This window comes from Miniopterus schreibersii (genome assembly GCF_964146895.1).
Source record: "Miniopterus schreibersii genome assembly, chromosome: 4".
NCBI classification, from domain to species: Eukaryota; Metazoa; Chordata; class Mammalia; order Chiroptera; family Miniopteridae; genus Miniopterus; species Miniopterus schreibersii.
The window spans coordinates 99,273,127-99,286,344 of NC_138105.1; the positions used below are offsets into that span (position 1 = coordinate 99,273,127).

The 13,218-nt window shown below is 53.6% G+C and overlaps 1 protein-coding gene across 1 annotated transcript; it reads left to right on the forward strand.

Annotated features, from left to right (window-relative positions):
* Positions 1–5,963: 5,963 nt before the first annotated feature.
* Positions 5,964–11,516, forward strand: LOC308556354 (speedy protein E4-like; the record flags this gene model as incomplete). Its single annotated transcript, XM_081135496.1, has 7 exons — positions 5,964–6,072; positions 6,475–6,687; positions 7,353–7,411; positions 7,790–7,875; positions 9,296–9,464; positions 9,620–9,694; positions 11,412–11,516. 7 exons carry the CDS (start codon positions 5,964–5,966, stop codon positions 11,514–11,516), a joined length of 816 nt encoding a protein of 271 aa, XP_080991622.1.
* Positions 11,517–13,218: the final 1,702 nt, after the last annotated feature.

The window sequence follows — 13,218 nt, forward strand, 5'->3', positions numbered from 1 at the left end:
GAAGGGAAGAGCCGGGCCTTTCCCGTAGCCCCTCAGGCACGCTCCTTCCAGGCGCGCTCTCAAGGTCAGCGGGAACCGTCTCAAGCCGGAGGACAGCGTCTTTGGCTCTGCATTCTTTCATTGTCCGGCGTACATTCACCTGGTAATCTGGGTGGCCATCCATGCCAGTCAATCGCCTTTGTCCCAAGGAAAAAGGAAACCTCTCATACCTCCAGGACAAGCAGGTAGTTACAGCTCAGAGCAAGGTGCCGGGCACTTAGCCTAAGCTCCCGTGGTAACAGAGAGAGACTCTCACCTTCCTTGACGGCGACCTGCAGCCTTAAACTAATCCCACACACAAAACCCGCGCTTGTCCCGAGTTGATCTCGGAAGTGGCTGTGAGGCCAGGACCGGTCTTTTCCAGCTCTTGCCGCTATTCAGTGTGGCCTGTGCCTGGATGCTCACCCATGGAAGGCTGGAATGCGAGTGACAGTGGCCACACCTCTGGGCCTGAGCCAGGAAAGCCACAGGGTGTGTTTCTCTATGTTGTTTTTCATTTTCACCAGATGAAGGATGGAAGCTGCGCTGGGCTCCTCAGAAGCCTTGTGGTGGAGATGAGCCCAGCACCTATAATTCTGGGTCCCCGGCCTCCAGCTGTCTCCCCAACATGCACTGACCGACGCTCAGCGGAAGACCCAGCTGCCCTCCGTGCCTGGCTCCTCTCGGGTTCTCTGCCCTGGGAACCCCAGCTGACATGCCCTGCGAGAACCATCTCTGTCCCTTCCTCTCAGAGCCATGCCGGGCTGCTGTATGTGGCCTGGACTCCCTAGGCTCAGCTCTCTCTCCAACTGGCCAAAAACTGTGATTTCATGTAGTTCCCCCTTTTAAATTTTTTCTTTTAATCCACATTCAAGGATATTTTTTTCCATTGCTTTTCAGAGAGAGTGGAAGGGGGAGAGAAAAACATTGATGTGAGAGAGACACATTGATCGATTGCCTTCTGCATGAGCCTGCCCAGGGCGGGGGATCGAGGGATTGAGCCTTCAACCAAGGTACATACCCTTGACTGGAATAGAATCCAGGCCCCTTCCGTCGCTGGGCCAATGATGTAACCACTAAGCCAAACCAGCCAGGGCATTTTCCTCCTTATTAAAAACTTGTTTAAGCTGGGAGGGAAATGTGGATTCCGTCTTGGCCAGAAGCAGCAGAGTCCACCTCTTCCTGTGGCTTCATTAAGATCTCTTCATGTATCAGTATTTAGACTATAAATACAGTTATTTTCCCCAATTTGCCACCTGTCTTTTTTTGAGGTTTGGTTTTGTTTCAACAAAATTGGTCTTTCATATTTTTTTAAACATTGCAATAGATACGCCTCCAATACGGTGTGCAGGATCGGCCCCATTCCTTTACACACTTCTTGTGTTTTCAAGCTTTCTTCAGTGTCTCCTTCCTCGAGGCTCCAGTTTCTCCCATATTCAAAGAACCCTCTCAGCTCTGTATCTCACGTGGCCCCTTCCCTTCCAGCCAGGAGTCCGTGAAGAGGAGCCCCCTTCACTGGCTGCGCTTCCCCACTTCCTGCCCCTCTCTCCTCAGTACTGTTGGTTTGGCCCTGCCCCTCCCACCCAGATTTGCTCAAAGATCAAAGGTGATTTCCAGACCCAATGGATACTTTTCACCTCAGGGTCCCCTGCAGCCCTGGGCACTGTCCCCTGCAGCCCTGGGCACTGCTGAGCATGCTCCCTTACAACTCTCTTCACCCCATTCTGACTACTCCCAGGTATCTCATTGCCTCCATGGTTCCAGTGAGGGATGATTTTATCCCCCAGTGGACATGAGGCAGTATCTGGAGACATTTCTGGTTGTCACAACTCAGGGGATGTGCTACTGGCATCTGGGCAGAGGCCAGGGATTCTGCCAAACATCCTACAGTGTCCAGGCAGTCCCCTGTAGCATACAATTATCCAACCCCAAGAGCCCAGGGTGCCAAGGTGGGGAAGCCCTGCCCTAGAAAGATATAAACAAGCCCAAGGACATTCTGATAAATGCAGCTAGGGATCGTGTGGCCAATTCTGATGGTTGTCCACCTGCCACAAAAGGAGCCGGCCCAAAGTCACCTCCAGCCGCTGCAGAGATGTCCTGGGGCCACAACAGCTTCAGTCTCCTGGTCCACAGTCCCCAGCAATGCCCTGGGCTCCTCCAGTTGTAGAGTCTCCTCACCGTCCTCCCACTCCCTCGGCAGTGGCCTGAGTTCCATGGTCAGATTTAATAGTCCCTGGTTCTGCCCACTGGGGACTGGGGAACAGCCATAGCAGTCCTCCTTGAGTGGTGCCAGGGTCCCCTGCAGACAGCTCAGAGGGGTCCCCTGGGGGTGGCACGTCTCTGCTGTTGTAAGCCCAGGATTAACCCCAGGCCTGTTTTCATTGTTTCTCCTGATACAACTGGCTCAGAACATGAACCAGCTTCTTGTCCAGTTCGTCACTGGAGACTGTGCAGGAGGCTGACTGCCCCTGCCTCCCTGAGGCACCTCCCCAGCCAACTCCAGCACTTTCTTTGGCGGTCTGTGGTTTGCAACTTGCCCTTCTCGTGCCAAGTTCTGACTTGGAAGTGATCTGTTTCCCCAGGACAGGGGCCCACTCATATAGTTAGCCTACGAACCAGGATCTGGGTAGAGTGGATTTTTATGCAGCACAATTACAGGAAGTGGGAGAGTGCTCGGCCACCACTCTCTTATCTCTGGGGACACAGGGTCAACTCCAGGCTCCTCTGGGCTGCATGGCATGTCCTCCCACTGTCCTCTGAAGGCAAGTAGTGGCACATGCGTCTGCTTTCCCACACCAGTGTGCTTTCCCACACAAGGTTGCAGCAGGCTGGCTCCTCTGTAACCCGCAGCCACTCCCAGGAAGACTCTCTCAGCTAGAGGAGCTTCCACCCAGCACCTGCTTCTCTCTCTTTTTTTTATTCCTCATCTGAGGGTATTTTTCCCATTGCTTTTTCGGAGAGAGTGAGGGGGGAGAGAGGGAAGGAGAGAGGGAGACATCGATTGGTTGCCTCCTGCACATGCCCCGACCAGGACCAGGGCCAAGCCTGCAACCGAGGTATGTGCCCCCTTGGCTGGAATCGACCCGGGACCCTTCAGTCCTTGGGCCGATGCTGTAACCACTGAGCCAAGCCGGCTGGGGCGCCTTCTCTTTCTGATCTGTGGCCAGGGGCAGCCTCCGCCTAGGCCACCTCCTCACGCTCTGAGTTCTTTCCTGTCCGAGGCCCATTGTGCAACTGGGCTAAGTCGTGTAGCCAGTGCACCCTGCAGCCCTGTGACTAGCCCTGCTGCGGGCACAGCCTCACGCCCAGATCAGGCCACCCTGGGGCACAACCGCTTTGGCACAGTCACTGCTCTGTTCTCCAGGGTGGCCCCGAGCTTGTCCTCCACCTCCGCCCAGGAGTGGGACATATTCTCAGGGCCTGTGGCGCGTGGCCATTTCCTGGCCAAGGAAGGCCACCACAGTGCCGAGCCCGGACTGCCAAGGGGTCCTCGAGTCCCAAGGCCATGGCAGCCCAGAGCCTGGCTCACTCTCCAGGGTAGAGCTGTCGTCTTTTAAACTTAATTGCTTTGCTTTGCTTTTTTGTCATGTCGATATTTTTTACTATTTCTGTTCAGATCTCTCATTTTCTCGCCACACCTTCACCTGTTTTGACCTTGCCCTGGAAGAAGCCCTACCCGCCCTCAGTCATTTCATTACTTGCCAGTATTTTCTCCTGTTTATTTTTTCTCTTTAATGTGCCCATTCTAGTAAAATAACTGGCCCCTGCCTTCAAGATTTGTCGGTCTCCTCAAACTCAAAGTTGCTTCCTAAGGGTTGACCCTGTGCAGCGATGGGACACGAGTCATCATGTGGTAGTGGCCTCCCCGCGGCCAGGACTCCTGTGGTTAGAGCATTGGCCCGGGCACCAGAGGGTCTCAGGTTCAATTCTCAGTCAAGGGCACGTACCTCAGTTGCAGGATTGATCCCCTGACACTTGTAGAAGGCAGCCGATTGATGTCTCTCTCACATTGATGTTTCTCTCTCTCCCTTCCACTCCCCCCTTCCCTTCCTCCGTCTCTAAAAGTCAATGGAAAAAATAAGCTCGGGCAGGTGAGGGCTAAAAAAGAAATACAAACTTGGGCACATCCTGAATTTCTCATCCAACTTCCAACAACGGGTCAAAAGCAAGACTCAGAGCCAAAATGTGGGGACAACCCAAGCGTCCATCAGCAAGAGGATGGATACAAAGTGCGGCCCATAGAAGGCTGTCATTCACCCTTTGGACGGGACACCCTGCCACCTGCCACAGCGTGGATGAACCTTGAGGACATGCTGACAGAATAAGCCAGAAATAAATGGAAAATACTGTACGATTCCACTTACAGGAGGTGCCTACAGTAGTCAGACTTACAGGGGCAGAAAGTAGAGGGGTGGGAGCCAGGGGCTGGGGGGGGAGTCTCAGCTTGAGAAAATGAAGTTCTGGAGATGGTGGCGGTGATGGCTGCCCAACAAGGACAAGGAGCTCAATGCCACTGAATTTAACCTTAAAAATGGTTAGGATGGTAAATGTTATATGGTTTTAGCACAGTGAGAAAGGGAGGGAGTGCGGGAGGGAGGAAAGAGCAGGTTCAGTGCCCAGGCGAACAGCAGGCCTGAGGTCGGCAGGCGCTTCAGAGCCGTGGGATCCGCAGGACGGAGGGAGCGTCTCTCCTGCACCCGCTCTCCCCACCCTCACGGGAACCCCGTGTTCTGCCGTGACTTGCAGGTTTCCCCGCCACGCCTTCCATGCGCCGGGCCCCGCTCGAAGGCTGCACGCGGCTTCCCCGCAGCGCAACTCCTGGGTCACCGCGGCGCAGGCCGCAATCCTGATGCGCAGGCCGGTTTCTCATGGGACCGAGCGGGAGGCTCCGTGCGAACCAGGCTCCCCGAGGCCGTAGACGCCTCTGAGTGTGTGGGCACAGGTGCACTTTTCTAGGGTTTCAGTTTTTCAGTGTCTCTTGGACTAAGAGATGCCTGAGGGTAGAGGACATGTGTCCCCCAGTTCAGAATCCTGAACGTCGTGTCTGGAACCATCGAGCTTTGCAAATGGAGTGTTTTAAAGTAACTTTTTAATCCAACAAGTTAATGTACCTGGGACTTTTTTTTTTTTTTAATCATTTATCTCATTCTATTTCATTTTTTATTTTATTTTATTTTATTTTACTTTCCCCATCACCATGTATCCCCTCTATGCCCTCTTTCCGCACGCCCCACATTGTTGTCCGTGTCCCTGAGTACTTTCCTCCTGTCTCTCTCTTTCCTCCATTCTGCCCTGTCCTTGTAAGATCTTATCATTTCTGCGTTTCTTAAAAGTGATGACAGTGACACGTGTCTGAATCCACACTATTGTTCATGTCCATGAGTTTTCTCTCTCTCTCTGCCTCTCTCTCCTCTCAATTCCGCCCCACTCTTGTAAGATTTCAGCATTTCTGCGTTTCCTTTTTTTTTTTTCCAGAGAGAGGAAAGGAGAGGGAGAGAGAGAGAAACATCAGTGATGAGAGTCACTGACCGGCTGCCTCCTGCAGCCCCCCGCTGGGGATGGAGCCCGCAACCCGGGCATGTGCCCTGACCGGGAATCGAACCGCGACCTCCTGGTTCATGCGTCGATGCTCAACCGCTGAGCCACACTGGCCAGGCTCTGTGTTTTTAAAAAGTGATTGTGGAAACCTTGAAACTGGGAAGCTAGTTGCCAGGTCGGAATGACTGATGACATCAGAGGCTTCCGACCTCCCTGATTGGAGGCCCGGCCTCCGCGGTGCCTGGCAGCGCAGGTGGCCAACAGCATCCTCTCGGAGCCTTTCTCCACTCGCAGTGTCTGCTCCGCTTGGAGCAGGGGTAAGGGTCTGTGTTCACCCCGAATTGAGAAGAGGGGTTTGGGCGGATCGGGGTCTAGGAGTCCTCAAAGGGGAGAGTTGGGGAGAAATCATGGCCAGTTGTGAACCGAGTTTCCCGTCTGGGAACCGGAGCCCTCAGCCGAACTCCTCGGGGGACCCCCTGGAGGTGAGAGCGGATGAAGCAGCCCCAGGACCACCAGGTGAGGAGACTGGAGGGAGAAGGGGCTGGAGAGCCTCGGCCACTAAGGAGGAAGGGGGACCTGAGTCAGGGTGTGGGACAGAAAGGAGGGATTAGAAAGCCAGGGACTGGAGGAGCACACAGGGGTGGGGACAGGGATGTCCCCAAGGAAGGGAAGCCACCTGAGAAGACTTTTGAAGACAGAGACCAGAACAGCGGCCAGATGAATGGGTGGCAGACGGGCACTGCCAGGGGAGACAGATGCGGCGCGGGCGGGGCAGCAGGCCGCAGCCTGCCTCGCTGGAGAATGGAGGGGGCTGTTCCTCTGGGAGGGGGGGAGAGGGTGGCGTGGGGGGGACTTGGGCGACCGATAGCTGAATTCCTAAGCAGAGGCGTTAGGTTGAGGCCCGGTTTCCTTACTCAGGCCCCTGGGTAGAGTCCAGCCGCCAGCCTGGGCCTCCAGGCCCGAAGAGGAGGAGGGAGCGGTCAGCAGATGAGGGGCCCGAGGAGGAGGCAGCCCCTGGGGCTCAGGACGTCTGGGCCGTGGAGACACTGTGGGGGCTCAAGATGAAGCTGAAGAGGCAGCGGGCGTCCCCCGTGCTGCCCGAGCACCACGAGGCCTTCGCCAGGCTGCTCGGTAGGAGGGGACCCTGGAGAGCACCCTCCAACTCTGTTCGTTAAAAACAACAACAAAAGAAACAAACAAAACTTCCAATAAGTGCCCCTTCTGGTAGGAGAGAAGTCCCTGCTGGTTGGCCGGCTCGCTGTCCTACAAGGACCCTGTATCGATCGCTCATGGGGGACTCTTAGAAATGATAGACGATTAGGCGGGACTTGAAAAGGGTCCGCACTTGGGGTCAGGGAGCGGGGTCTCCACTGCGCACTCAGGCTTCTTAGCTCTGGCCTTGTGGGTCTAAACACCTTCATCTGCGGAAGGGGGACACTAAGGCCATCTTCGCGCCCTGATGCCAGTCAGTTGAGCACGGGACTGAATGGCTATGGCCTTAGCAGGGCACACTCGTGATGAGGGAGCGTCGCTGATTATTTAGGATCTGAATCATGCCCGTATGCTACTGACAGCCTGCCTGCCACTCAGTCCCTCTGGGGGGAGGTGTGGGGGGGGTCACCACCACTTCCTTGCCCCGGGAGCAGTTTCCTCCCTCTCTCTCTTCCTCCCAGCCTCGCCCTTGACCACCTCCTGAAACTTCCCCCAAAGGGGCATGGCTCCCTCTCTGCCCTGGACCCCCCCCCCCATGGCAGCCCTGCTCTGGTGGTCAAGCTAACATATGTCCTCTTTCACAGAGGATCCTGTTGTTAAAAGATTCCTGGCCTGGGACAAAAATCTGAGAGTGTCTGACAAGGTGAGATGTGTTCCTGCTCCACATCTCCCCTGGGGCGGCGAGAGCTTTCCGAGGCCACAGTTCTCTCCCCAGCCTGACGCCTCCGGGGCCCCAGGGGTTTCTTGCGGGGTGGACAGCAGCCCTGCCTCTGCCCGGCTCCTCTGGGATCTGAGCTCAGGGCTTGCCCCTCTGCTGGTTGACACACCGAGTCCCCTCTTCTCTCAGTTCTCGGGGATTCCCCTTTGCTCCGGCTTATCAAAGGCCCTCCGGTGCTGCCGTCTAAACGCGTATCCTCAAACCCTCAGCGCCTGCTGTCGGGGAGCACCAGCCGGGCCCTCCTCCCGCTGTTCCCGCTGTTGCACAGTGGGAATCTGTTATGTCTGTCCCTCTTCCCATCAGTACCTCCTGTCCATGGTGGTAGCTTATTTCAGCCGCGCCGGCCTCTTCTCCTGGCAGTACCAGCGGATTCATTTCTTCCTGGCGCTGTGAGTATCGCGCGGCCCCAGCAGCCAGTATTCGCGCCCTGGCGGGTGGAGGGAGAGGGGTGGCTCGCTGGCCTTCCAGCTATTTTTTTAAACCTACCTGTACTGTTTCCTCTGTGTGTAAAAACGATGGGATCATAGCACAGTGTTTTTCATGCTATTCTTTGCCAACAACCCTAATGTCAGTTAAAAGACTGAACAGAATAGAAGAAAACATAACAGCCTCATCAGGAATGGACAGGCAGGCAGGCCCGGGACTGACCCTTTCCAATTCCGGCCTCGCCCACACCAGTGCCAGCGTGAGGGTCTTCTCAATTCAGGCCTCACTGAATGACATGGATCTATTGAAAATGCTCCCCAGGGACGTTTCTTACAAGTCTCTCTGAATATCCTTCCAAAACGCAGGTCTGATCACCTCCGCACCCTCCTCCACAGTTTCACTGGCTAATTTCCCTCTAGCTCAAGGCCAGAGTTCTCTGCTTGAATCCCGCGCTCTGTGACCTCCATCGAACATGCTCACCACCCTGAGTCCAGGCTTGGTTTCGCTGCTCTTCCAGACACCTTTCCCTCTGTTTTCACGCTGTGTTTTCTGTCTAGATATTTTTTACACATATGTATCTGAAAAAAAGGAGCTATACTTAAAATCAATTCAAACACCAAAATCTGCGGATACCGCCCCTGACCCACTACCTTCCGCATCCCAGTGGCACTTCAGTTTAAATCCTATCATAATGTGATGTTTCGGGTTCCAGTTATTTCTCATTTCCCCCCTTCCCCAGTCCCATTAGGCTAGACACCTGCTCAGCAGGTCGTGTCAAATACCATGGCTTCTTCAAACACTCAGCACAATTCTTTCCCGTTTGCAAATGTTTAAGTTATACTGAGTCTGTGAAGTCATTCACTCACTCATTCACTCATTCATTCACTCATTCACTCACTCATCTGTTCACTCACTCATTCATTCATTTTATGAAACCTCAAAAAGGGCATCTCATGCGCCAGGAACCTGAGGGTGGGAAGAGAGTTCAGGAAGTGCTGTTGAGTTAATGTGCCAGCGGACCAAGTCCTGTGTTAGTCACGCCCTAGGAAAGCGGTGATGCAGAAATGGGCCCCTGGGCCCTGCCCTCGGGAGCTGGGTGGGCACGGACACTACAGTGGGGCGGGTGTGTGCACACACAAGGGGTTAAAGGGAAGGGGGCCGGCTTCCCCATTGAATTTTATCTTCATCATCAAGGTACAAGAGGTGCCCTTCGGGTCCCTGCTCAGCAGGGGCTTCTTGGTGACTGGGTGGCACTGGGACACTGGATCAGGCTCCTGTAAGACCGGTGTGAAGAGAATCCCCCGGGGTCCCTCCTGGGAAGCTGGCCTCAGGCGGGGTCCCTCCTGTCCTGCTCCTGACGGGCAGCCTGATGTGTGTCCCTAGCTACCTGGCCAACGACATGGAGGAGGACAGCCAGGCCCCGAAGCGGGCCATCTTCTCCTTCCTCTACGGGAGGGACCGCTCCCCGCGCGCCCTGTTCCACAGGCTGCGCTTCCAGCTCTTCCGCTCCATGGGCTGGAGGATGAGGGTCTCCCGGGAAGAGTGCGAGCAGGTGCGTGGGCTGCAGGGATGCGGGGGGCAGGCTGCAGAGGGGGGTCGTGGAAGATGAGTTGGGATTCCAGGATGAGCAAGAATTGGGGGCTGGGCGAGGCGGGGAGGGGCCTCCTGGAGAGGGGTCGTCTTCTCAGAGGCTGTTTGTCTTTCCAGATCCAGGCTTTTGACCCAGAGCTCTGGGTGTGGGGGCGAGATCGTGCTCTCCTTTCCCAGGCCCCGGGCCCTCAGGTAGGTCTGAGGGGAGGTGGGACTGTGGCCTCAGGCGCAGGCCGAATGATTTGTTGTCGGTTTAGAAAATCTGAGAAATCACTGTCTGGACCCACGCTGTGAAGCAGACACCTCGGTGGCATCTGTGGGGGCCAGACCTTAAGATTCAGCTGAAATCATTTTGACCACGGCAACTCGGTCCAAATTGTAGGTTTCTAGAAGTGTTCATTTTTGTGAGAAGTGAATATTTCCAATGTTTTGCATAGAGTGTGTTTGACTGTCTCCTGTTAGTTTACTTGGGCCTTTCACCCCCCAGGAATACCAACTATAGGGGCTTGTCTGCAACAAAACTAATGCTCAACAGGAAGACTGGAAGAAACAGTCTCTATATCCAACAATAAAAGATAAACCGCGGCCCTGGCTGGCTTCGCTCCATGGCTAGAGCATCGGCCCGAGGACTGAAGGGTCCCGGGTTCCATTCCAGCCAAGGGCACGTACCTTGGTTCCAGGCTCGATCCCCCGCCCCGATCGGGAGCATGCGGGAGGCAACTAATCGATGTGTCTCTCTCGCATCAGTGTTTCCCTCTTTCTCTCTCTCTCTCTCCCTTCCACTGTCTCTGAAAAGCAATGGAAAAAATATCCTTGGGTGAGGATTTAAATTTTAAAAAGAAAGATAAATCATGACTAGCTATATTTTCATTCAAATTTACTTTCGAACAAATGGCTTATGGCCGGATCACGGTGTGTTCTTCATTCCCCCTGGCTCACCAATCTCTCCCTTGTATTATACATTTCCCCCTCAAGTTTCTGGTCAAGGAGGTTTGTCAGGATGAGCGAAGGGTGAGAAGTACTGGCTCTGGTATGGCTTCCTATCATCGACACGCTGGAGTTACAGATTTGGGCAGAGGCTTAAGCAAAGATTTGGTTTCTATCTTGTGAACTAGCTGTCTTAGTCCATTCTGGCTGCTCTCACAAAATACAGTACCACAGATCAGGTGGCTTATAAACAACAGGCATTTATTTCTCACAGTTCTGGAAGCTGGAAGTCTGAGATCAGGGGCCAGCACCTCAGGTTCTGGTGAGGCCCCTCTTCTGTGCTGCAGACCATGTCCTTGCACAGTGCAAGGGGCGAGGCATCTCTCTGAGGTCTTTTATAAGGGCACTAATCCCAATCTGAGGGCCCCACCCAATGACTTAATCACCTCCCAAAGGCCCCACCCCCTAATACCATCACCTTGGGGTTTAGGATTTCAATTTATGGATTTAGGGAACACGCATTCAGAGCAAAGCACTAGCCAAGTTAGACTAGTTATCATTACGGTTAAACATTAGGATCCAGGGTTAGGATTGGGGATCAGGCATCTGGTCTCATGGTCTGTGATGTTGACATGTCAGTGATATTTGTAGGGTGGTTAGAGGTTCAGATGTTACGTAGCACAAAAGGACTAAGGTGTGAGTGAGCTAAAACAGTTCTCACCCTGTGTGTGCTGCTCCCTGAGTCCTGGCTGTAAAGCAGATCCCTGGGGGTATTAAGTCATTTGGGGGCTCAGGGTCATCAAAGAATCACATTTGAAAATGATGGTTCAAGACTGAGGCTGAGAATGGAGGATTCTAGATAAAACTGGATTTATAAATTAGTATAAACTCTGGTTAGACTGACTGAGAATTTGAAAAATCTTTATATCTGGAGAGTTGCCTCTTTGAAATATGACATCCTGTCTCTTTCTCCTACTTCTAGATTGCTGAGCCCAGGGGAGACTCGAGGATTCAGCAGGAGGTCAATCCAGATGCTAATGGCAGGAGTGAGGAAGGGAAAGAGGACCCTCCTGTGCAGATCATCTAGCAGAACCCAGGATGCTCTAGAATGAGCTGAATAGTTATCGAGTCATGCGCCTGGGAGCACTTCTAGGAGTCCGTAGAAGGACAAATAAGAAGCCAGGTGGTTTTTTTCAAGGTTCCATCCCTTCCTATGGCACCACCTAAAATTTCAGATTGTTTAATTCTAGTCTCTCCTGAGATAGAAGCTGGAGGTCCTGTTTTTTAATACACTTGTTTGCAGCAGTCTAGAGCCATCTGAAGGTGGTGTTTAGGGGCTGAGAACAGCAGGGAAATACTTAAAAAGTATAAAATTAGAGCCATAAGATTGTGATAGCTTAATGTATCCCATACATTTTATTGGTTTATTTCTAAAATGTTGCCCATAGAATTATTATATTTATTCTTATATTTAACATTTATATATCTATTTTAAATAATTTGAAATAGTTGTAGTTTTGAAAACATGCTGTTTCTACAGTTTTTTGATGTATAACTGCTATATGTATGTAAATATAATTCTGTTTACATTTTTAAGGGTTTTGTTTTTAATCTATTATATTTATATCATACCAATTATATAAATTATAACTATATTCTTGTAACTATAAATTTTTATTTTTTGGTGTTTATTATTAAATTGTGAGAATTCGGGTGTAATTTTCTAACTTGCCCGGATGACACGCGTGTACGTTATTTTAGATCATTCAAGAGCACCGTGCAATGCATTTCTGGAGGAAACATAATAAAAGATGAGATTCTCACCTTCCCAATGTGTGTGGCCCAACCTGTTTGGTTAACCCGTTTCACTGTCCAATGACCATGTAGCTTAATGGGGCTGTGATTACTCCACCAAATTTCTTAGCTCTTAAAAATAATCCCGAATTATTTTTCACATAGAAAAAAAAAAAAAATAGAACTTGAGGCAGATCCTGAGCTAGAGCCTGGAAGCGGCTGAGAAGGGAGGAAGGCTATTGAGGAAGGAGACTGGGGGGAGCGGAGGGCAGGCGGACAGCGCCACGGGCCCCTGGACAACAATCTGAAGTTCAAACTAAAGGACAGGCGACCCAGGGGGACACGCTTCCCCGGACGTGGGCTGAGTGACAGGCGGCCCCAGGGGCCCACGAGCACACCCAGGGTGTTCCCGGCTCTCACCCGAATGGGAACCCTTTTCACAGCCGCCAATCGCAGTGTTAGGGGCTAGAAGGAGAGTCTAGAGCCCCTCGTGAAGTAGGAACCCTGGGGGAGAAACGAGGGCCTTGGAGAAATTGGGGTGGGGGAGGGGAGGGGAAGGGGGGGCGGGGCTCGGCGAGGGAGGGGCCGGGAAGGGGACCGCGGGACCCCGGGGAAGCGCCCTGGGGATGAACGCCGGCCCCCCGGGACCGGACAGGTGCCCAGCCCCCGTCCTCCCGCTGCGCGCCCGATGTGTCTCACCAACCACAGCCGCTCGCCCGCGCTCGGGTGACCTGGGCTTTTATTGGGGTGTCGTCCTGTAGGCGCGATCGGGTCAGTCCCCCGCCACGTGCCTGAACTCGGCGCCCAGCCCCTTCTGCTGCCGGGAGGTGGGGCTCCAAGCGCTGACCTGCGGGCGCGGAGTCACCGCGCGAGCTGAAACCCGGGTGCGCTCCGCGGGGCCCGGCCGGGGGAGCAGACGCGCCGGCCCCGCGGGAAAGGCCGAGGGGCCCGGGACGACACGCGAGCGCGGGCGCGGTCAGGGCGCGGCGGCCGGG